Raw genomic sequence first — 25736 nt, 5'->3', positions numbered from 1 at the left:
TTTTCCCTGTGGTAAGCAAACCTTGAAATTATAAACCGCTTCTGATAATACCCAGGAAACACCAAGAGCCACAGCTCAGCAGAAGAGCATCTGCTTTGCATGCAAACAGTTCCCAGGTTCAGACCCTGAAGGCATCTCCTGCTAGGGCTGACGGAGAGACCCTTGTCTGTAACTTTGCTGCCAGTCAGAGCAGACAGTCCTGAGCTTGATGGACCAACGGTGGCCCTCCAGGCATTTCCATCTGGCCCTTGGGACTCTGCCCAGGCCCTGCCCTTCTTTAGCCCTGCTTTGTGTTGTCTTCTAGGGTAGGGCAGTCCAACCTCTCAGACCAAGCAGGCTGCAAGAATCCTTCAACACAGATAGTATTGTTTCTTTTTTTCAATCTCACACACTTCTTTTTTTCTTTCCCCCCACACTCTATCTTTTTATAGATGAAATTTTCTTAATAAAATGTAATTATTAATAGTAAACAACAACAACAACAACACACCGACCCCAGGGGCTGCACACTGAATTTGAATTTGGAAATCAAAGCTGCTCGCAATATAGTTAATACTATTTAATATGCACAATTAATGGCTCAAATGTGTCCTTGAACTGCAATGGGACCTCTTAGAATCATAGAACTGTAGAGTTGGAAGGGACCCCAAGGGTCATCTAGCACAACACCCTATAATTCAGGAATCTCAACTAGACCATACATTACAGGTGGCCATCCGACCTCCGCTTAAAACCCCCCCAAAGGAGGAGAGTCTACCACCTCCCGAGAGAGACCTTTCCACTGTCGAACAGATCTTATTGTCGGAAAGTTCTTCCTGATGTTCAGTCGGAATCTCCTTTGCGTTTAGTTGGAATCTTTGCATTGTTCTGTACAAATGCGGCTTCAATGAAAGACCTTTTGTTCAGTTCAAATCTCTCTCTCTCTTTCTCTAAAAAAAATATATTCAAAAGTTACAATGCAATACATTTTCAATCAATATATCCACTCCGCAGTTCAAATATCCGAAATCATCATTCTGCCTGACCCCACAGCAGGAGCCCCATAGGGCGAGGTTATGGTTATTTAGCAGGAGAGCTGTTCGCGATGTCACCAGGTAATCTTTGCTACCCAGAGAAAACTCCCAGTTGCCCTTGGCAACCGAGCAAGTGGCTGAACGGCTCGATGTCACGTTCACAAATGCAACTCGTTAATATCTTCTTGGCTTCTTGTTTTCTTGCAAAAGTCTCTCGGAGAGCCCAGGACCTGGGAGCGATCTTGCCCACCCCCGCAGCACCTTAAATTGCCCCGAGGTGCATAGACGCACTGACCATTTCCATGGGATTGCTGGCCCTTGGCTATTTCTAGGAATAGAAACTTCATAAATATTGAATCTCTTACTTACATTGGCTCCATCTGCAGCACACGTTTAAAGTGGTGTTGTCCCCCTTAAAGCAAGCCCTGGGTTTCCCTCAGAGAATCCCGGGAGCTGTAGTTTGTTACAGGTGCTGCGAGTTGTTAGGAGGCTCCCCACACCCTGTTCCCTTCACAGAGCTACAGTTCCCAGAGTGGTTTAACAATCTATCCCTCTTCCAGGGAGCTCTGGGAATTGTAGCTCTTGGAACAGAGATTTCCTAGCAGCTCTCAGCACCCTTAGCAAACTACAGTTCCTGGAATCCTTGGGAGGAAGCCAAAACTATTTAAAATGGTACGACACTGCTTTAAATGTATAGTGCAGATGGAAACATTTTAAGATCCAAAGAGGAGAGAAAAGTAGCGTGTTTATATGCTCCAACATTTCTCCAATCAAAACATGGACATCCCATTTAATAATAATAATAATAATAATAATAATAATAATACAGGGGTACTTCTGGATATGCACGCCTCTGGTTGCATATCCTTCAGGATGCGAATGTGGCAAACCCAGAAGTATTTTTCCGGGTTTCACTGCGCACGCATGCGCAGAAGTACTCTATGCACCGTGCGCATGCGCAGAAGCGGCACCTCCCATTGCGAATTCCTCGGGATCCGACTGGAGCTCTGGAACGGATCCCATGTGCAACCAGGGGTACCACTGTAATAATAATAATAATAATACAGTCAAACCTTGGATCCCGAACGTCTCCGTTTTGGAACATTTCGGCTCCTGAATGCCAAAACCTCGGACGGAAATGCTCCGGTTTTTGAACGTTTTTCGGAAGCCGAATGTCCGACATGGCTTCTGCTCGAGTGCAGGAAGCTCCTGCAACCGATCGGAAGCCATGCCTCAGTTGTCGAACATTTCAGAAGCTGAACAGGCTTCCAGAACGGATTATGTTCGACAGCTGTGGTTTGACTGCAATAATAATAATAGTAATAATTTTATTATTTATACCCTGCCTATCTGACTGGGTTGCCCCAGCCATTCTGGGCGGCTTCCAACATATATAAAAACATAATAGAACATTAAAAAAACTTCCCTGTAGCGGGCTGCCTTCAGATGTCTTCTAAAGGTTGTATAGATGTCTTCTAAAGGTTGCTATCTCCTTAGCTTGGAGGGTCTCATAACTCCATACCCTCCAACATTTCTCCGATGAAAATATTGACGTCCTAAGGAAAAGCAGGACATTCCGGGATCAAACCAGAAGCTGGTATGGCTTCTGTAATTCTGGGACTGTCTCTGGAAAATAGGGACACTCGGAGGGTCTGTTATATTCACTAAAGAAGATTTAATGGCAAAACATAAGAATTTACTTTTTCGTTTATTTTTTATTTGAGGTGGTGGGTGGTGTAAATGTATGATTTTCTTTTTTTTTTTTAGATGTGTACAATAAAGCATAAACTCAAAAAAGAAACGACAAAAACAAACAAACTAATAATAATAATAATAATAATAATAATAATACTGAATCAGCAGCAAGGCTCTTCCCAGTTATTTGTTTATTTATTTATTTGCAAAGATGTCTAGACTGCTAGCGTTAAGCGAGAGAGAGAGAAAAAAAAAAACACCAGTGAACAGCTTAAAAATCAATAATACAATTGCATTCGTAAGACAAGTACAAAGCACGTCTTAAATCAAATCAATAGACCAACATATATACCTGGATCACCCCTTAAGGAAAGCCTTGTGTTAGTAGTAGCAGTCCTTGGGAGCAGGTGCCTCTTGGAGCTGGTAGGGTGCTAGGCATGGAGACCAACAGTAGGTGGCGCTAAAGACAAAGGCAGACAGAGGCCAGTTTAATTCCAGTTTTGATCCCATCCTCCCTGCTGGGGTAGCACTGAGATGGGGTGGGGAGTGGGGAGGAAGTTGCCAGGCAAGGTCCCTGCCCTGGATGTTCTGTAAAGAAGACATCAGGCAGGTAGGTAGGGACTGGCTAAGGGCAGGCCGAACTTCATGGGGCAGTGCCCCGTTTGCCCTGGGTTGTATGTATGCAATATTACCATTTAATTTTATGCCTGGTTTTGTGCCTACAAAACAAAAAGAAAAGATTAAAAAAATGTAAACCATAAAGCGACACAGCCTGGAAGTCCAAAAATACAGTGTGGTTCCAAAAGGATAATAAAGTGTTAACTCATTCAAAGGTTCCCTTTACTAATAACAGAGGTATGTAAAAATGAGAGTATTCTCCACCTGTCAGTTCCACAGGATCGATAATAGAGGTTCTATAAAGCGGGTGGCGCTGTGGTCTAAACCACAGAGCCTAGGGATTGCCAATCAGAAGGTCGGCGGTTCGAATCTCCGTGACGGGGTGAGCTCCCGTTGCTCAGTCCCTGCTCCTGCCAACCGAGCAGTTCGAAAGCACGTCAAAGTGCAAGTAGATAAATAGGTACCGCTCCAGCGGGAAGGTAAATGGCGTTTCCGTGCGCTGCTCTGGTTCGCCAGAAAGTGGCTTAGTCATGCTGGCCACATGACCCAGAAGCTGTACGCCGGCTCCCTTAGCCAGTGAAGCAAGATGAGCGTCACAACCTCAGAGTCGTCTGTGACTGGACCTAACTGTCCTTTTACCTTTTAAAGCCTTAGAAGAGCCAGACATTTGCTTATGCTGGTGACTCAGAGCACCTGTCTGCCTCAATATTCATATAAGAAATTGCACCCAAAATTTGTCCTCCTCTCGGCAAACCCATTGGAATGAAGGAACCCGATTCAAACAGGACCATTAATCCCAGTGGGCCTGTTCTGAGCAACGATTTATTTGGCTGCAACCCTTTACATTTCAGGAGGATGCGATTGAGTTGTTGATCTCTGGCAGATTCGCTTGGCCTGATGAGACTGTCTTCCTCCCTCTTATGACACTTGCCCTTTTTTATTATTTATCTCTCTAGGAAATCACTCCCGGCCAGTTGAACCTGGAAGACCTTCTGGAAATGACGGACGAGCAGGTCTGCATGACGGTGAAGAAGTTTGGGGCCAACCAGGAAGAATGCGCAAGGCTCAATGCCTCTCTCTCCTGCCTCAGGAGCGTCCATAAATCAGGTGCGAAGGTGTGCTCTCCCTCCCTCCCTCCCTCCCTGATGACTGGGTGTCTAACTTTCATTGGAGAACCTTGCCCCCCCCCCCCAGTTAGGACCTTCAGGACCTTCTCTCCAATGGCCCATCTTTTATGAAACGTCCCACGGGGGCAAGTCGTGAGACTGACCCCCAGGTAGGGACGAAGCCTGCGTGCCCTCCTGGCTACTCGAGTCCAGGGGCACATTGATAATATGCGATTGTTCCCCAGAGTGAAGAACAACACACACAAGCCATTAAGGCTAAAAACTACTTTATTGCAGATAAAATGCAGAGTATGTCTCTGCTTGCAAGCTCAGTAAGTCAGAGCTGTGCATTAGGGTGTCCAGCATCTCTGAGCCAGAAACGAAAGTAAAGTACAATAGTACAGTACAAAAACATCACGTGTGTGAGAAAGCTGGTAGAACTGGTAGCTTTCCCACAGGATAAAAACAGTCATGCTGGCCTCGCTGCTGCAGCTTTTGCAGCTTGGCTTGTAATAATATCCTGACACCATCTAGTCCAGCATCCTGTTCTCACAGTTACCACACTGACCTGAGTGCAACAGTGCTCTCCCCTCCAGCAGCTGGTATTTAGAAGCAATGCCTTCAGTCATGGCTAGTACCCCCCCCCCCCCAAGTAGCCTCCTCTTCTTCCCTGAATTTTCCCAACCCTCTTTTTATAGCCATCTAAGTTGGTGGCCATCACTGCCTCCTGTAGGAAGAAGTTCTGCAGTTTTTAGCTAGGTGTCCACCACTGGCACGCAGCTCTGGCTGTCCGGAAGAGAATGAGAGCATAGGAACATAAGACGAGCCTGCTGGATCAGGCCAATAGCCCTTCTAGCCCAGCAACCCTCCTCTTAAATTGGGCAACCAGATGTCTCCATGGGAAGCCCACGAACAGGACCTGAGCACAAGAGCCCTCTCCGCTCCTGTGATTCGCGGCAACTGGCATTCAGAGACATTACTGACTCTGATCGTGGAGGCAGAGCATAGCCAGCCATAGCTACTGCCTCCTGTGGGAGTGAGTTCCACAGTTTAATTGTGCATTGCATGAAGAAATACTCTCTCATTTATCTGTCCTGAATTATCTAGCGACGAACCTTGAGCTTCATTGGCTGTCCGTAAGTTCCAGTGTTATGGGAGAGGGAAGGAAGCACTTCCCATTAACCACTTTCTCTGGGTGTAATTTTTGTACACCTCTGGCAATCTCCTCTTACTTGTCTTTTCTCAGAAAAGGTGAAACTGGAGTGGAAAGTAGGGTGGGAAAAGCTTCTTGGCTTCCCTGATCTGCTTATAGCTTCTAGTATATCCTAGAATATGGGACGCAGTTGGTGCTGTGGGCTAAACCACTGAGCCTAGGGCTTGCTGATCAGAAGGTCGCCGGTTCGAATCCCCGCGACGGGGTGAACTCCTGTTGTTTGGTCCCAGCTCCTGCCAACCTAGCAGTTCAAAAGCACGTCAAAGTGCAAGTAGATAAATAGGTACCGCTCCGGCGGGAAGGTAAACGGCGTTTCTGTGCACTGCTCTGGTTTCGCCGGAAGCGGCTTAGTCATGCTGGCCACATGACCCGGAAGCTGTACGCCGACTCCCTTGGCCAGTAACGCGAGATGAGCGCCGCAACCCCAGAGTCGTCCCCGACTGGACCTAATGGTCAGGGGTCCCTTTACCTCTACCTTATATCCTAGAATGGCTGACAGGACCCTCCTGTTATGGGTGCCTGGAAACCTCGCAGCTTGTTGACATTCCTTTATTAATTATAACATGCCTCTCTGCTTAACAGTTTCTTCAACAGCCGTAAAAAGAGTGTACAGCAATCTTCGATTGCAACTGCAAGTCTTGCAAAACTCTCTGTCATTTCGGAAGTGTGTATGTGTGTGTTTCGGGGGTGGGGGTGGGGAAGAAGACCGAATTTGATGGCGTCTCAATGCACAGGGAATGGCTGTAGCTCAGCAGCTGAGAAACTCCTTTGCATACAGAAGGTACCTGGTTCAACTCTTGTTGTTTCCAGGCTGGGCTGGACGAGAGCATGGTATGATATCTTAGAGAGCCACCCCCATTCAGGATCAACAGTACTGAGCTGGATGGATGGATTAATTAATGGTCACGAGTTGATAAGACAGCCTCCTGAGTATGTGCTTTTAACAGTTATTGCAACCCGCACTGGGACTTAGGGTGAATGGAGGGTAAATAATCATCATTACCACCATCACAATCACCTGTTTATATATATATATATATATATATATATATATATATATATATATATATATATGTCTGCATGCTTGGCCTCTTGCAAACAGTAGAGGGTGCTGTGGGATAACAGAAGCCACACTGAGCTCTGCGTGGCAGTTGGATGTGGGGGGTCTCAAAATTTGCTGAAGGATGCTCTGGCTGTAGGCAACCAGCTGTATTAATGGCATCATAGAACTGGAGAGATGGAAGGGACCCCAAGAGTCATCTAGTCCAACCCCCTGGAGTTCAGGGATGACAGATAAGGAATCCTTGGCAGGTGGGCATCCAACCTCTCTTTAAAAACCTCCCACAAAGGAGAGCCCACCAATTTCTGAGATATTGCCTGTAAGCTCCCAGCAGTTGGGGGACCTGCACCCATGCCGAGATTTGGCTGCCCACCACCTGGCCGTGTGATCAGTAACTCTGTGGTTGAGGAGGTCTCGGCTATGGGCCACCATGGCTGTGCTCTACCTCTGCTGTCCGAGCAGCATGGTTCTGAATGCCAATTGCTGAGAATGACAGGTGAGCAGTGCGCTGGTGGTCTCAGGACCTGCTTGCAGACATCTGGCCGGCCGCTGTGAGAACAGGATGCTGGACTCTGGACTTGATGGGCCAGCCTGGAATAGTGGTTGCGTACAACTGCCTCCAGCCCGTCGTGATAATCATAATGAACGCACAGTAAGAAGGACCATGTGCAGAGAGGAGGGCAACCAAGATGAGCAAGTGTCTCGAAACAAAGCCTTATGAGGAATGGTTGAAGGAGCTGGGTATGTTTAGACCAGAAAAGAGGAGACTGAGAGGAGATATGATAGTCATCTTCAAATATTTCAAGGGCTGCCACATGGAAGAGGGAACAAACTTGTTTTGTCCTGTTCTGGGCGGTAGGACTCAAACCAATGGCTTCAAGAGAGCCAGTGTGGTGTAGTGGTTAAGAGTGGTAGACTCGTAATCTGGGGAACCGGGTTCGCGTCTCCGCTCCTCCACCTGCAGCTGCTGGGTGACCTTGGGCTAGTCACACTTCTCTGAAGTCTCTCAGCCCCACTCACCTCACAGAGTGTTTGTTGTGGGGGAGGAAGGGAAAGGAGAACGTTAGCCGCTTTGAGACTCCTTAGGGTAGCGATAAAGCGGGATATCAAATCCAAACTCTTCTTCTTCTTCCTCTTCTTCAAGTTACAAGAAAGGAGATTCCAACTAAACATACAGAAAAAAACTTTCAGACAGTAAGAGCTGTTTGACTGTGGAACGTTCTCCCTCAGGAGGTGGTGGACTCTCCTTCCTTGGAGGCTTTGAAGCAGAGGTTGGATGGCCATCTGTCATGGATGCTTTAGCTGAGATTCCTGCATTGCAGGGGGTTGGACTAGATGACCCTTTGGGTCCCTTCCAACACTATGATTCTCTTATTCTATGACCTTGGCGTGACCCTAAATCAACTCCGGATGCCTTCCCCTCCTTTGCTTTAAGGCAGAGGAATCTGGCATGGGGGAACGAGGAAGAGCTGGAAGGCTGCACAGGAAAGCGCTGATTTCACCCTTCAGAGGTGTGGCTGGTTGTTGTTGCGTCCTGGGACAAGCCCATCACAGTTTTCCACCTTCCCCGCCCAGGGACAAAGCTGGCTTCTGGAGTCTTGTTGATGTTAGAGGAGGAGGAAGAGAAATCCCGCCCCCCAATCCCAATGTAATTACACCCTCACATGCATTTGTCTCTCCCTCCACTGCTTTTTCTTCCTGGCTTCCTTCAGGCATGACATTAAATTTGCCACTCTTAAAACACACACACACACACACACACACACACACACACACACACACACACACACACAACACTGGATCCTGTTATGCCTTTCTGCCAATGACACACTCCCTTGGAATCAAGCTACTGCCAGGTCACAGGATTGATTCCAGAGGTGGGGAACCTTTTCCTGCCCGCAGTTCCTTCTGGGTAGCCTTCTGAGGGCCAAATGCATTCCTTGGAGGCCAGATCTGCTGCCTCTGTGGATCCTGCCGCATGAGGCAGTGCCCTCACCTTGCCTCATGGGTGGGCCAGCTCTGGGCTCCATGACGTCAGGGACAGGGGTGGGGGGGACACAGCCTTCTTTTGCACCCAACTTTTCCCCAAGTGCCTTTTCTGGGGGAGAAAAAGCTACTAACTTTCTGCTCAGGCTCCAGAGTCTGCCACATTCTGAGGCAGTTGAACAGCTCCAGCTCTCAGAAATGTTTCGCCTGCACACTTTCAGTTGCTGCACCACAATGCTGTTCATGGCTAAGGCCTCTTCGCTGTGCTCTGCACCAGGAAGACGACGGGCAAGCGGTTCGCCTCGAGCTGCATGGAGTGTCATGATGCCCTATATTTCTGTCCCCCCCTCCCCCGCTCTCTGCTCGCACGTTACTCCTGTAGAGATATGTCCTAGGAAATTGGACCGCTCTAATGAATGACTCATTAACCGACATTGACATTGTACCTTATCCTAATTTATTAATATCAGTCTCGACCCTTCCATCTCGTCTGCTGCTGACTCAAAGGTGCTTTAAAGGGACAGAAGCTGTTTCTTTAGGCTGCGCTCGGAGAGCAGAGAAGGCTTCCCAGAACTTTCCACTGCCTTCCAGGTGACAGCCGGCCGCTTCCCTGAGCCCTAGAAACGTGGTTGTTGAAAAGAACCTGACAATTCTAACAGAGCTTGGCTGCAGGGCCCATGCTCCGGAGTGTGGGAATGTTTTGGGATGCAGGAGAGGATATATTGTTTAAGATATCCTATTCCAACCTGTGTTTACAAGTCCCAGAAATTAGCAGAGTTCTCATTCCCCTTTTAAACACACACGCATCAGATAGCTTGCTTAGGTTTGTTAAAACCTCTGTAATAAATGTTCTGGTATTTTCCCCATTAATCCCTCTCAAAATAAGACAACACACAGTCTTCTATAAAAGCATAAAACGTTTACTCACGAGAAATCATCTGTTCACAATTGGATCCCAGAGGCAGGATTAAACTTAGTAAAAGTAACATTTACTCAGGAGACTGTTCCATAAGGGAAAAACAGTCCCTTTGTGTTCTCTTAGCTGGAAACCAAGCGACCCTCATAGCCATGTTGTTCCTTTGAGAACGGCGTCCAAAAGAGAGAGAAAGATAGAGTGTGGTCTCTGTGGTTTTGTATTAACCTGCCCAGGTGAGACCACACCCATCTCTTGTTACAGAGAGGAAGTCATCCCAGCCCAGGGGAAACAGTGAGTTCCGACTGGCTGGCCTAGAGTTCCCTTTCTATGTCCACTCTAGCAATGTTGTGTTTGACTGCTCCTGCATTTTACATCCCACATGGAGGTGGGAGGTCCCCCATTCAATGTACAGAAGAAGAGCCTTCCTGCTGAATCAGGCCAAGGGCCCCTCTAGCTCGGCATCCTGTTCTCACAGTGGCTGAGCAGCTTCTCATGGCAAGCCTGCAAGGAGGACTTGAGTACAACAACTTCTCCACACTTGTAATTCCCAGCAAATGTTATTTGGAGGCTTCTTCTTCTTCTTCTTTGGCGATCACTCGTAGCCGAGTAAGATTGCCTTCCACAAACATGGTTTTAACAGTGAGTCCATAAATGACTGTGGAGGCCAATTCTGGATCCATACATCCTTCCACAGTGGGGACACAGGTTTCTGGGTGGGAGTTGATCATGGTGAGGGCTTGCCAAGCATGCCTTCCTCTTAGCATGTTTCTCCCCTTTGTCCTGAGTTTGAGCATCTTCAAAGCCCATGCAACCTTTGGCAAAGGCTGTTCTCCAATTGGTGCGCTCGCAGGGCAGTGTTTCCAAGTTGTTGGTGTTTATACTACATTTTTTAATATAGATTTGCCTTGAGAGAGTCTTTATACCCCTTTTGTTGACCACCAGCATTGTGCTTTCCATTTTTAAGTTTGGAATAGAGTAGTTTGGAAGACGATAATCAGGCATCTGCACATCATGACCAGTCCAGCGAAGTTGATGTTGAAGAATCATTGCTTTGACACTGCTGATCTTTGCTTCTTCCAGTACACTGGCATTAGTTCGCCTGTGTATATACTGCCTCTGACAGTGGAGGCAGAACGTAGTTGCTGATAGCCTTATTCTCCATCAGTAAAAGAATAATAACATAAGAACAGCCTTGCAAGATCAGGCCAATGGCCCACTGAGTCAGCATCCTGTTCTCATGGCAGCCAAAGAGATGCCCATGGAAAACCTGCAAGCAGGACCCGAGCACAAGATCTTTCTCCCCTCCTGTGGTTCCCAGCAAGTGGTATTCAAGATTGCTGCCTCTGACCGGCCATTGAGGCAGAGCACAGCAATCACGGCTAGTTTTGGACTGGCTGGGTATTTTTAACCTCTCCCTTATTAAGTGTCTTCTATTAACTAGGTTTACTGTGATCGTATTGTTTGATCTCATAAGTTGCCCCGAGAGAGAGAGAGCTCTTGCCCTTAAAGGCAGACTCTAAAACATTTTAAATAAAAATAAAACAAAAGCTTCTTCTTTAAAGGGAAGGCAGGGATGTGAAAGCCAAAAATCCCCTATTGAGAAATTCCAGCTTGGCTCTTGAATTTTCCCCAACCACGAAATAACTGCAGCTTGAACGCCGATAAAACCAGCACCTTTCTGCAGCGGGAGGTTTAGCCGGCATCTGTGTAACTTTTGCATTTTCTTGTGTAGGAAAACCTGATCTTTTGGAAAGGTCCTTGGAAGTGCAGAAGGGCCATGAATGCAGAGGATTTTTAAAAAAAAATTTCATTTGTATTAAAAGAAAAAAAAAGGTGGGGGGAAGGGGGCGGGTTGCTCAGGCTTCTCTTTGGCTAATTAAATAAACCTCGCCTGCAATGATGGACAGGTGAGACGAAGAGATGGACAGCCGGCTGGGAGATAAATGAAGAGGGAGGCTGTATTGACTCCGCATCATGACCAGAGCTTCCGCGGTTCCGTGTCGCAGATAAAAGGTCACCCGTGTCGCCACGCCGTCACTTCTTCAGGACGGGCATCTGACGGATGTGCTTTCCATGCCTGCCCTGGTGACGGATGTCTGGGGGCTCGGAGAGAGGATGGCTGTCAGCTGGCCCCTGCCCGCATGTCGGCTGATTCCCCCCTGCCTCTTTCCCTTCTAGCTTCTGCCGCCGCCACCCTCCAGGGGTGTGTGTAGATTTCTGCAGCCGAAAAAGGCTCTGTCCTGTCCTGGGTCCATTGGCGTGTGCCTGTGTGTGTTTTTATCCTGCTCTGCTGCCATTATCTGCACTCGGTCAATCACTTCGACCCAAGAAGCTGCTGCTACAGAAGCCTGCAGCATGCTGAGCTGCTGACAGAGCGGGCAATGTTTGGGGTGGCGTTGCAACTAGGGTAACCTTTCAGGTGGCATCGCCACGGGGGCACCAGGCGCCTTGTAAGCATTGTTATCGATGGTGAATATTAATCACAGGGGAGCCATATTGCAATAAGCGCACCAGGCCATTAATCAGCTGCTGGCTCGTGAATGCAGTTGCCAAAGTCCCAGCAATGGGGGTGGGAAGAGGAATGATCCATTATGGCTCCAGACGAAGGAGGTGGGGGTGAGGAAGGAGATGGATGGGCTTCCATTTGTCATCTTTGTGTGATGGCTAATGCCTTTTCATTAGGATGTATAGGACCGCCCTCCTAAAGCATTGTATCATGGAGACTGGGCTGAAGGCTAATCTTGATCTGCAGGGCATTGGCACTCCACCCGTCTTCAGTTTTGAATATATTCACTAGCTCTGACTTTGGAGTCTAGATTGGGACCACCACCTTGCACAGGCACCCACAAGATTCCAAAATGCTTTTTCTCTACCGAACAATAAAGCTCAGTGCTCGAATACATTTAAGCGTTCCATACACACCACCTTCCTGCTTTTACAACAACTTTGTAAGGTAGGCTGGGCTGGGAGAGTGGCTTGCTTTGAGGCAGCAGTGAGGAACTTGTGGCCCTCCATATGTTATTGGGACTATAACTCCCATAATCCCTGATCACTGGGCTCTTCTGACTGGGTCTGATGGGAGCTGAAGTTCAGCAGCTTTAGAATGTTCCACCGAGTGAACTCATGGCGCCGGTGTGGTTTGAACCTGGAGCTTAGTGCAATCTCTCAGCTACTGGGCTGCATCGGTGCTCTTGCAACACAGCTGCGGCACGTTGTCAAAGAATCAGGGTCCAAGGGATCTGCGTAGGCCAGCAAAAGGAAGCAGAGCCTCTACGTCCAATGTCAACCCAATGCTTTCCCTCTAAGAGGGTTCGGCAACTTTCAGCAGCCTGGGTCCCTTCAGAGCCGCAGGTTTGGCTCTGGGTTTTAGAGGAGAGAGGGGGAGTCAGATCTTTGGTTCTTCTAGCTCAGTATTTTCAGACAGGGGGTCCCTCCCTGCATGACCTGGAGATGCACCTGGGACCTTCTGCATTCGAAACAGAGGCTCTTTCATTGAACTGCAGCCCTTCCCCACTCAAAGCAGCCGACTATTTAAAACAGCGGCTTATAGTCTAACAGCAGTCACGAAATTAGAAGACGCCTGCTTCTTGGGAGAAAAGCAATGACAAACCTACACAGCATCTTAAAAAGCAAAGACATCACCTTGCCGACAAAGGTCCGTATAGTTCAAGCTATGGTTTTCCCAGTAGTAATGTACAGAAGTGAGAGCTGGACCATAAAGAAGGCTGATCGCCGAAGAATTGATGCTTTTGAATTATGGTGCTGGAGGAGACTCTTGAGAGTCCCATGGACTGCAAGAAGATCAAACCTATCCATTCTCAAAGAAATCAGCCCTGAGTGCTCACTAGAAGGACAGATCCTGAAGTTGAGGCTCCAGTACTTTGGCCACCTCATGAGAAGAGAAGACTCCCTAGAAAAGACCGTGATGTTGGGAAAGATGGAGGGCACAAGGAGAAGGGGACGACAGAGGATGAGATGGTTGGACAGTGTTCTCGAAGCTACTAACATGAGTTTGGCCAAACTGCGAGAGGCAGTGAAGGATAGGCATGCCTGGCGTGCTCTGGTCCATGGGGTCATGAAGAGTCGGACACGACTGAACGACTGAACAACAACAAAATAGTCTAATGAGACATGATAGAAAAGGAAGTGGAATGTGAGGGAGGGAGAAGGAAAACAAGCTGGTACCAAGGTTTCATTTTGTTTCTAATGGCCAGATAGAACAAATGTGAGTGGAGGCAGTTCTCAGACCTGGCAACTGGATGGATGGTGCCTTGAAACATCCCCTTCTCCATCCAGGCTGATCTATGCCACATCAACACCACACATTTAAAGAGCACCATTCCGTTTTAGACAGTTTCCTCTTCCCCCAAAGGATTCTGGGAGCTGTAGTTTGGTGAGGGTGCTGAGAGGGTGCTGTTAGGAAACAGTCCCATGCCCACCAGGAGATGCCCAGGATTGAACCCAGGGCCTTTCTGCCTGCCAGGCAGATGCTCTACTCACCTGAGCTGTGACTCCTCTGCACCTTTCGCTTGCGTTTGGATGCAGTGCGCCCGTCGCGATGAGCAGCAGCCCTTCGTGACATTTTCTGCTTTTCCGTGGCTTAAAATTCCTGGTTGCCGTAGTAACTTTTGCTTTTTCTTGTGGGGGAGGAAAGCTAGAACACACTCGAGGAGCAGTTGCCGTCTCGGAGAAAGCAAAAACGAGGGTTGCTTTCTCACCTCGGAAGACCTAGTGGCGGTCAGCCGAGGGATCTGGGTAAGCCTGCGCGAGGGCCCCAGCGAAACGCAGGGCGAGGGACTTGTGGTCCTGGGTGGTGTATTTTTTTGAGGGATGCCTACCTTGAAGTGGTCCTGTTGGGTGCTCCAATACCACTGTGGGTCTCTCTTTGAAGCATTGTTAGGGCCGTTGCAGATGACTAGGTAGTATGGGGCATGTTATATTCAAAAGAGTCCCTTGGGGAGAACTGGTGAAGCTTGGGAGGAGGCCTGGCAGAAGATCAGCACCACGGACAGCTCACTGTGTGTTCTGGACAGAGCACCCAAGGCAGGATGTTGCTCTAGCTATGATATGTTTTGAATCAAGGGTGGGGAAGCTCTGGCCAGAGGCCACATGTGGCCCACCAAGCTCCTCCATCTGGCCCTCGGGACTCTCCCGGGGGCCACACATCTTCTCACCAGGCAGCATCCCTTCGCTGGCCCTCCTTGAGGATCATAGGAAGCTGCCTTATGTTGATTCAGACCTACTAGTCCATCTAGCTCAAAATGCCTTGAGCTCAGCTGGTGCAACATGAGACTCTTAATCTCAGGGTTGTGAGCTCAAGCCCCATGTTGGGCAGAAGATTTCTGCATTGCAGGGGGTTGGACTAGATGCCCTTCGCGGTCCCTTCCAACATTACAGTTCTATGATTCTATGACAGGGAGTGGGCCTTGAGGGTTTCAGACAGGGAGTCTCTGCCAGTCCTGCCTGGAGATTGCCAGGTATTGAACCAGAGACCTTCTAGTTGCTAGGCAGATGCTCTGCTACTGAGCTATGACCCTTCTGTGATCTTTTGCTCCCTCCTTGAGTACTTTTGCCTGGCTGGTATGCGTCCTTGAGCTGTGATAATGCCTGTTGCTTACCTGGATGGAGAGCTGTGTGTGGCTGGAAAGTAGCCTGCTGCTCCATTGCCCACCATTGGCATGCAGCCTTTGGAAAGCTGCCTTTTATTGAATGTGGTCCTTGAGCTGAAAAAGGATCACCACCGCTAGAGTAGAGGAAATAAAAAGTAAGAGGGCAGAAACAAAGGGATGGGGAGGTAACAAATCTGAGGGCTTTTAAATGTTTGCCAATGATGTGGGTAGGTGAAAAGTCACAGCCACTAACTGATAGGTCTGCCCATGAGAACCAGTGTGGTGTAGTGGTTAGTGTGTTGGACTAGGACCTGGGAGAGCAGAGTTCAAATCCCCATTCGGGCCATGGAGCTCACTGGGTGTGACCTTGGGCCACTCAGGGCACCTCAGCTTAACCTCTACCTCACAGGGTTGTTGTGAGGATTAAATGAGGACAGGTGAACCGTGTATGCCACTTTGAGCTCCTTGGCGGAAAAGGTGGGATATAAATGCAACAAATATACATAAAAAATGAAAAAGGGTGCTGGTTCAACTGTAATCTACGCATTGCTAACTTGTTGCAGTAGTCTTTTGTGTGTGGAAAAAAATAGTAGCTTGAGGGGTTAATTCTGCAATGAAGTTTATTTGGCAAGAGAAGGATTTTGCCCATGATGCCTAGCCGTGTGTAGGAATGTAGCTGTGACCAAGTCATGCAAGGCAGTTTGAAAATTTTGTGATGGGTGCTTGGGGAAATATATATATATAGAGCTGACACTTGTGTGCTGTGGGGTTTGATCCAGGTGATTCCTTTTTTGTTTAAAGAAAGGAATGTGTTTTTGTGGAATGTTGGGAGCAGATTCCTGGGTACTTGCCACTGTCATGACAGCGACCGGATGAAATTAACTAGACCAGAACCCGCTTGATGTGGTTTAGTCAATTGCAACTTTCCACTGGTTTGTGTAGAGATATAGCCCAGTTCAGACATTCAGAGATTATGGTGGTCTCGGAAAGGGGCACGTGGATTCCAGTAGCCGTGGTGTGATACTTAGTAGGGGCAGGGCAGGCTGAGGGAACAAGCTTATTCACGCTGTTTTCCTGACTCCTTGCTGTAGGTGTCTCTCCTGAGCCCTATTCAGGTGTTTGCCTTAAACAGAAGATCAGGGCTGCGCATTCCCACAGGCTGCAGCCTCATAGCTTACTGAGTCGGGCAAAAGATCTGGGTTCCCAATAGCGGGGACGTTTCTAAGCTGAATGCACTAAAAGTTTGTATTCAAGTGCCCCATTCAGCACTGGAAGGTTGGGGGTTATGTCCCTCCCATGCCTCACACATGCTTTATCCCCCTCCCCCCAAGTTGATTGAATGCCTGAATAGGTCACTGGTTTTGTATGAATCAAAGAGAGAATAATAGTTCGTCATGTAAAATATTGGCTATGGTGCACCCACATTAATCTGCAGTGCACCAGTCACAGAATCATAGAATGGAGGAGTTGGAAGGTCCCCCAAAGGTCATCTAGTTCAACCCCTGCAATGTAGGAATCACAGTTAAATATAATAATAATAATAATAATAATAATAATAATAATAATAATAATAATCGAGTGTTAAAAACAGTACGGCATTAAATATTAAAAACTTCCCTAAACAGGGCTGCCTTCAGATGTCTTTTAAAAATGGGATAGCTGCTTATTTCCTTGACATCTGATGGGAGGGTGTTCCACAGGACGGGCACCACTACCGAGAAGGCATTCTGTCTGGTTCCCTGTAACCTCACTTCAAAGCAATGAGGGGACCGCCAGAAGGCCCTTGGCACTGGATCTCAGTGTCCAGGCTGAACAATGGGGGTGAAGATGCTCCTTCAGGTATACAGGACTGAGGTTGTTTAGGGCTTTAAAGGTCAGCACCAACACTTGCTGTTCTTATCCTGAAGCACTATTTCTGGGTTAGCCAAGTATGTAACCTGAAGCGTATGTAACCTGAGGTACCACTGTATTTGAAGATGGCTCTCATATCAACTCTCAGGGCTTCTTCACACTTTGGACCTGTGCTTTCCAGGCTTTAAAACTTCATAACAAAATCGAAAGTTCTTTCTAGTAGCACCTTAGAGACCAACTGAGTTTGTTCCTGGTATGAGCTTTCGTGTGCATGCACACTTCTTCAGATACACTGAAACAGAAGTCACCAGATCCTTAAATATAGTGGGGGAGTGGGGAGGGGTATTACTCAGAAGGGTGGTGGGAATGGGTGATAGGCTGATAAGTGTGGAAAACCTGTTGACGACTCTAAACGGCTGCAATTAGTCTTGCAGGGAAAGGCAAGGGGTGAGATGGCTAAAGATGGCTTTGTTATGTATAATGAGATAAGAATCCAATGTCTTTGTTCAAACCAGGTTTCTCCATGGTTTTAAGTTTGGTGATTAGTTGCAATTCAGCCACTTCTCTTTCCAGTCTATTTCTGAAATTTCTTTGTATTAAGACAGCTACTTTGAGATCTTTTATAGAATGTCCTGGGAGATTGAAGTGTTCTCCTACTGGTTTCTCTGTCTTGTGATTCCTGATATCAGATTTATGTCCATTTATCCTTTGGCGTAGGGTTTGGCCTGTTTGTCCAATATAGAGAGCTGAAGGGCACTGTTGGCATTTGATTGCATACACAATGTTGGAAGATGAGCAATTAAATAGTCCTGAGATGGTGTGTTTGATGTTGTTGGGACCAGTAATGGTGTTATCCGGGTTTATGTGGCAGCAAAGTTGGCATCTGGGTTTATTGCAGGCTCTGGTACCAGTGTCCATGTCCAAGTACTCTTTTTTGTTGTTGCTCCAGAGCTTTCCCTGCAAAAAACAAAACCCCAAACCCCAATCTTTAAAGCTGAAGTGAAACAAATGGCAATTCACAGATCGCTGTTTGCTCCAATTCAGTGGTAAAGATGGTTTGCACAGGGATAGCAACAACAAGAGTGCTCAGACTCAGAGCTTTAAAGCTGGAAAGCACAGAGGAAAAGTAAGTGTGGACAAGTTGTCAGCCTTCTCTTCTCCAGGCTGAACATACCCAACTCATTCAACCCTTCCGCAGAGGGTTTGTTCCACCACCTTCGCACCAAGCCATGCACATTTTCTTTGAGCCGAGAGAGACATGTATTCTACGTGTTTGTTTTGGCGTTTCCAAGGGCACAGCGCACAAAAAATGTTATGAAAATCCACCAAGGAGGTTTGACAGCCGACGGTGGCAGGATGCAAAAATCTGAACACACCGATTCCGGGTCTGTGACGGCTCAACAATGCCAGAAGCCGAGTCTCTGAAAAGCATCCTGTATGCTTTTGTGTGAGCATGTATTAGCTGAGAATGGGCTCCCCAAACTCTACTCCGGTATTTTTAGGCATGACGCACTGGGAGAAGCATCAAGTTATTTTTTACGAGGGTGCTCATCAATCATGTAATGACACAGCCATCAAAATAAAAGAGCAGATAAATGAATGCAGGGAATGGCAAGGACATGCCTGGAGCCTGGGCTGTGGGGTTTAATGATCCCAGATTGGGCTCCGATATGAAGAGCCTTTTCTGGTTGGACGTTGGGACACCCTTCTCTCAGCCACTCCACACCTCTGCTTAGCAACCATCAATCATAATTAATGAGCAATGTAGTAATTAATCTTGCCAAAGAAGGTGTTCTCCCTGGATAATCATCTCCTACTGACCAAGAACTGCAAGAGTTTGTCCCTGTTAGGGATTGGCCCTCCAATTATTGCATCACCTGCTATTTTGCAGGGTGGGGAAGTCTGCTCACCTCAGTTGGATTGATTGGGGTTGGAAGGCTCTGTGCAAAATGGGAAATGGTTGCTTTCGACACATCCCCAAATTGCTTGATGTGTTGGCTGGAGAGTGAGGAGTGGCTGTGGCGCAATGGTTCAGTGTGTCTGGTGGTTAACCAGAAGGTTGGTGGTTCAAGCCCACCCATGGATGGCTGTGGGCAGAATTCCTGCATTGAAGAGGGTTGGATTAGATGACCCTTGGTCCCCTTACTACTCTACAATTCTAGGGCCGCCCTACCCTCTTCAAATACTGTGCGGTCCCAGGTATTGTGATGTGGAATCATAGAGCTGGAGGGAGCTTTGCAGGCCAGCAGTGGGGAACCTCTGCCCCATGGGCCTTATTAGACTCTACAGGCTCCCCCATTTGGCCCATGCAGCCATGTTGGATGAGCAACATTCACCTGTCCTATACCTTACATCATATTAATTATGTCCATTGTGGGACAGGTAAAGGCATGGCCTCCCTGCCGAAAGTAGGGGCTTGCAGGATCCACTAACCAGCGGGTCATCAGCACTTGCAAAGAAATTATGGGGTTTAGCAAGTGCCACTGATCAACTGATCTGGCACCTCCGATCAGCTGATTTGGCAAGGCTGATCAACTGATTGTCGGCAGCTGCAAGGCGATGGGAATACAGGATGTCTGTTGACTGGAGAGGAACGTAGCATAATGTATTTCTGCCTTGCTTGCCTTCTTTTGAGCTGGGTCTCTGCAGAAGCAGCCTAGAGCAGCCTTTGCCAAGCTGGTGCTCCCCACGGCAGGAGTGGCAGTCCAAAACACATGGAGGGGCACCCACAAGACTGCCAAGACTGGTTGGGGGTGTTAGTGGGGCAACACGCCTCTCTTTTTTCATTTGAGTTGCCAGCCAACTCCTCAGAGACTAGGATGCTAGTTTGTCGGCTGTCCGATCGCCCAGGTGGGCAGAGAGCGCTGAGGACATTCCGGCACCCAAACAGGCTGATTCAGATTCCTCTGGGATCAGAGGCAGCCCTCCTTTTGCAAGGGCTCCCTTGATGCTTAACTCTGTCAGCTGCCCAAATTCACTTCCAAGTCTTTCTTCAGGTTCTTTCTCCAGACGCCCATTAATTTTCCTTTGGAGGACTCACTTGTCTGATCTGCTAATGCTTTCCACTCCCAATCAGTCCAGCCCCTCAAACTCCACCATATCTCCCTCTCTCTCTGTCTCTCCCTGTCGTCTCTGCACCAGACCCCTTTCAGCATCTCTCGAAACATCCCACCGCATTAGCAGCCGAGACAAAGAGCCCTGCACAGGCTCCACTTCTCCTTTCATTCCCCCTTCCCGTTGACTGATTTTCTTTTTATTAACCAGCTTTGGAGGGAACAATCCCAAAGACATCTCCCCCCACCTTGTCACATTTTAAAAAACCAAAAAAAACCACCCTCCTTTTAATCAACCCTTCTTCCTTTTTCGTCCTGCAGCTCATTGCCTGTCCTACCCTCTCCCTTCTCAAGAGCTTGAAATAAATTGATTTCCTTGAAAAGGATGCGGAGATAACAGGGCTATCAATTAATAATCCAGAGTGGCGTAATAATAATAAGAAAAGAGTCGGGGTCGCTATGGACTTCTTTTTTAGAATGCAAATATCACCTTTTTATTCATGAGTTCTTAAGAGGCTTTGGATCAAAAGTGCTGGGAGTGGAGAGCCTGGGTTCACGGGGGGGGGGGAGATGGAGTCTATTATTTTGTCCAATAGCACTTTTGGGTAATGAAGTGCAACTTCTTAGGATTCCTTCCTGAATGGATTCAGGAAATGGTGGTGTGGGGGGCAGGGCCAGGGCGTCCATTAAGGCGAACTAGGCAATTGCCTAGGGCGCCAAAATGGAGGGGGCGTTGGCCAGGCATGGTGGGGGGGACGGGCTAGCAGCAGCTTCTCCGCTGTAGCGGAGAGGTGCTGCTTGCCCCCTACACCATCCCCACCTCCCGCTAAAGCAGGCTTTGGTGGGGGGCGGGCGAGCAGCAGCTTCTCCACTACAGCGGAGAAACTGCTGCTTGCCTCTCCACCACCCCCCACCTCCCGCTAAAGCAGGCTTTGGCGGGGGGCGCCAGAAGGTGGTCTGCCTAGGGCGCAAGAAACCCTAGCACCGGTCCTGGTGTGGGGTGCATGAAAAAGAGGGAGGGAGGGAGGAGTGGGATTAAAGGCATTCATGGAGCCTAGTTATGTCAGCTACTGGGGCAGCCTCCCCTGTTCACTCTGCTCACCAACTCCAGCTACCCTTTTACCTGACCAAATCTCCCTCCCTTTACGCCTCCATTACCCTGCCCCCTCACAGCTCCCCCCCCAAGCCTCTCCCTTCTCCCCCCCCAAGACCAACCCCCTTTTAAATGGGTGGGGAGGTGCTTCACAGAACGGCTTGCTGAACTGCTATAGGGGAAAAGTGCAAAAAACAAACGTGTGCATTGTGAAAAGGACGTACCAAAATGCATTATTGGCTTGCAACAATGTGCGTATTTGTCAAAATTACATACAGAAACGTGTATATCGGAATAAATCCTATGCCTACGTTCATGAAATGAATATGGATGACTGCATTATATATAGCTTGCAAAAATACAGCTGCATTATATGACAGCTTGCAAAAATGTGTGCCGTAGTATAAACTGCACACCCAAAAAGTTAAATTTGCGTTAAACTGCAGATTAATCTTGATGAGTTTTTAAATATATTTTTTAAATTGCAAATTGCTTCAAACTGGAGAATTTGGGACTGGGGAAAAAATGAGGCGCTGAAGGCAAAAATGTTTCCTGGGTTGCTCCCTCTGGGTGCGTTGACAGTTAAATAAGTTCTCAATGCATTTAAATGTGTAGCATAGATTTCCTCTTGTTAAATCACCGCTGCTTTTCAAGTGTGTGCATGACAGTGATTTCCCCCCCTCCTTTCCTGTTTGTGCAGGTGGTAGCCTTTCCAAGCAAGACTGGACGATCCAGTGGCCGGCAACGACTGAGACAGGCAAGGAGAACAACCCCGTGTGCCAATCAGAATCCATGCAGTGGATTCGAACCCACCTCTCTCCGAGCCCCAAAGCTCAGTCGAAATGCATCCAGCACTACTGCCACTTGGCCTTGCCGCATGGACCGGTGTATGCCCATGTGGACAGGCTGCCCGTGGAAGGCTTCCCAGGGCTGTGCCCGCCGCTGGAGTACGGCCACCGTTCCTTGCCCCCTTCCCCGCGGCAGCGGCATGCTGCCCATACCCCGCCACGCACCCCTAACATCGTCACCATGATGACGCCGCCAGGCACACCACCGGTCAGGAGGAGGAACAAGGTGAAGCCCCCAGGAACGCCACCCCCATCCTCCCGGAAACTCATCCACCTTTTCCCAGGCTTCACCACCTTGCACCGCAGCAAGTCCCATGAATTCCAGCTGGGCAATCGAGTGGATGAGGCTCACACACCCAAGTAAGTGGACTGAGGAGGGAATATGTGCATGGACAACACAGGTGGAGAAGGGGGAGGTGGACTTGTCCCCCAGGGAATGTGTGGGTGTGCTAGGTTGATGATCAGAAGGTCGGCGGTTTGAATCTCCACGATGGAGTGAACTCCTGTTGCTCTGTCCCAGCTCCTGCCAACCTAGCAGTTCGAAAGCATGCCAGTGCAAGTAGATAAATAGGTACCGCTGTGGTGGGAAGGTAAATGGCATTTCCATGCACTCTGCTTTCTGTCACGGTGTCCCGTTGCACCTGAAGCGGTTTAGTCCTGCTGGCCACATGACCCAGAAAGCTGTCTGTGGACAAACGCCAGCTCCCTCGGCCTGAAAGCGAGATGAGCGCCGCAACCCCATAGTCGCCTTTGACTGGACTTAACCGTCCAGGGGTCCTTTACCTTAACTTCTTCTTTTTATAATTGATGTAGCACTTTCTAGCATTTAAATACCGTTACTTCTACCAGCACCGCCACCACCGTGATTTGTATATACTGTATATATGTTTGTTTCTTTTGTAAAATTTATACACCACTTGATTGTAAAAAAAACCCAACAATCCCTCAAAGTGATTTACAAAAAAAGATACCACAATCAAATCACTAGGACAATAATTTAAGACTTCTGAGCAGTTAAAATAACAACAGACTAAAAACAGATTTAAACTCCCATCGGCTTTCTAAACATCTGGACAGACTCGTCTAAATGGGAAAGTTTTTAGCAGGTGATGAAAGAGTGCAGAGAAGTTGCCTGCCTGTCTGATATCAAAGGGCAGGGAGTTCCAGAGGGTAGGTGCTGCCACACTAAAATACCCTTGCGGAATGAGTATGATGATGATTAGCAGTCTGAGCTGCATCTCCATCTGTGTCCCCAGCCAAGCATGCAAGGTGATGTGGGGGCGGTCATGACAGGAACTGGAAAGGAAACCATTGTCTCAGTTGAGGCCGCAACTAGTGGAATCAAACTTCAATGAAATTTCTAGCGTTAACTTGCATGCATGACAGAACTAGGAAAAACGAAAATGACAGGAGCTGGCCACAAAGCATGATGGCAGCATGTTGGCAGTTGAGTTTGTAGGGAAAGTGAAAGTGCAAAAGATGAATGTAGCGAGGGATTGAGAAACACAGCAAGGTAATGAGAATGTAACATCCCTGCTGGATCACACACAGTGACCAACCAACTTGGGTTTGTTTTAAAAGAGGATTAGACAAATTCGTGGATAGTAAGGCTATTGATGACTGCTAACTACAATGGCTGGATTCCACCTTCACTGTGCTTCTGAATACTTCACTGTGCTGTGGATTATGAAGTAGAGAGGGTCATTGTGCTCTGGTCCTTCTTCCCATGAGGCATCTGGTTGGCCACTGTGAGAGCAGGATACTGGACAAGATGGCCTGTTATTGTTGCACAATGAACCTGTTAATGGCGATAATACCTGCTGCTGTTACTCCTCTGCCAGAGAAATGACCATGCCACAACCCCAAAATGTACAGCCCATCTCACGTTGTAGAGGCCAGTGTCTCCTTCACAAGTTTATAATCTTTCCATGAGAGCTTTAGTTTCGGGGAACAGCAGCCTGGGGGAGAGTAGGCCTGCTGGTCACTCACCCACCTCTACGTGATGAGGTGGGGGAGACAGGGTACTTGTTATTGCACAGTTCTATTTGTAGGTGTTTCTCTTGGTTCAAGTGCTCTTATAGGCTGGCTGTGTACTTAGGAACCCCCCCCCCAAAAAAAGTAGAAAGTTTGGATGGAGGAGGATACGAAGGTGAAAACCCCACGGAGACCAGGAGAGGTAGCCGGTCGGAACTTCTCTGTGGCTGCTTCCACCTGCGCCCCTTGGCCATCATCGAAATATGGGATGTAAAGATAACGAACCCTTTTGCCTTCCATTTCGTGAATTGGTTTCTTTCAAACGAGCAGGAGGCAGGCCATTTAGCCACCGGAGCTTGGCAGTGCCACATACTCTGGGACGCTGATGGGGTTACCAGCTCATTAGGTCCGAATGTGGCCTCCCCAGAGGAGAAGGACTCTCCGTTCCTTCTAATGAACTGTTCCACATCAACAGGGGTGGCATTGTGGGTGGGTGGGGGGAGCACCTCCCAGCCGCTCTGTCCCTTCTCTCAGCCATTATAGATATTTTCCATCTCTTGCTGCACTTCAAAAAGATGTCAAGCTCTCTCTCTCCAATGAATTTTCTTTTGTGTCTTTGTCGGGGAAAACATTTGTTATTTTGCGCAGGGACAGGGGTTAGGAACTGCCAGCCCAGAGGCCAAATACAGCACTTCAGGCCTCTCTGCCTAGACCTCAGTGCTCTCCCCAGGCTGCACCCTCTCCTCAACCACACCCTGCCACTCCTGCCTCGCAAGGGCCCTTGCGGGTGCCCACATAGTAGTCTGCATGTTGTGAGCATGGTTTGCTGCACACAACGAGTCCCATAGGGGGAGCTGGTGAAGCTTGGGAGGAGTCCGGGCAGGAAATCAGGACCACGGACAGCTCCCCGTGCGTTCAGGCTACATACAACTGCACACAGGCTAGGTTCTGTGGCTTACTGAGGTCTTAAGTCACGGGTGGGGAGCTTCAGGGGTGGGGGCCAAATGCGCCCCCCCAAGCCTCCCCATCTGGCCCTCATGACTCTCCCCAGTGACACCGCCTCTCTAGCTCTGCTTCACACACGGCTCAAGTGTTTTAGCCTGGCTGGAAATAAACTTGCCACTTGTCTGGATGGAGGATAGAGAAGGGTGTGCAGGTGTCTGTAGAGAAGCTAGCCTACTGTACAAAGGTGACATTCCTATCTGTTGCTCTGCCCACTTTTGCCTCTGCCTCCGCCCACAGCTCACATGTGCCCCCCCCCCTGAAGGGAATGCTTAGGTTTGGCTGAGAAAAGTTCTCTAGCCCTGATACAGGAGGTGTAAACTGCCTCTTGAGGAGCAGGTGTCCCACTGACTACCACTTTCTGCAAGGCTCCAGGGGAGGGTTTTGCCTTCTTAGTGTGTTTCTCAGAAGTTTCTGGTCAGCTCTTGTGGGATGCCGGACACAGGACTGGGTGGACCTTTTGTCTGATGCAGCATCGCTCCCCCGTAGGTTTTTATGCTTGAACAAGCTAGATAGTTAAGTTCCAAATTTGGATTAGCCATTAAGTATACTCAGTGGTGCAGGGCCCAGTAAACCAGGGATTTCTTTCTTCACTGTGAGGGCCACATTTCCTTCTGGGGAACCTTCCAAGGGCCACTTGCCAATGGGGGCAGCAGAGGCAAAAGCAGGTGGGCCAATGAACTTACATTCAGTCTTTGT

At 48.4% G+C, this 25736-nt stretch overlaps 1 protein-coding gene across 1 annotated transcript in view; it reads left to right on the top strand.

The window, feature by feature from the left end:
• Window positions 1-25736, top strand: part of KSR2 (kinase suppressor of ras 2) — a 186314-nt gene that overhangs the window by 27568 nt on the left and 133010 nt on the right. Inside the window, exons 3-4 of the mRNA XM_033136030.1 lie at window positions 4283-4433; window positions 21914-22421. Of these exons, the coding sequence (XP_032991921.1) occupies window positions 4283-4433; window positions 21914-22421 (659 nt within the window). The remainder of the gene's footprint in view (window positions 1-4282; window positions 4434-21913; window positions 22422-25736) is intronic.

This window comes from Lacerta agilis, chromosome 17, assembly GCF_009819535.1.
Source record: "Lacerta agilis isolate rLacAgi1 chromosome 17, rLacAgi1.pri, whole genome shotgun sequence".
Lineage (NCBI taxonomy): Eukaryota > Metazoa > Chordata > Lepidosauria > Squamata > Lacertidae > Lacerta > Lacerta agilis.
Note: the sequence above shows the minus strand (reverse complement) of the source record. Positions and strands in the feature narration are given on the sequence as shown.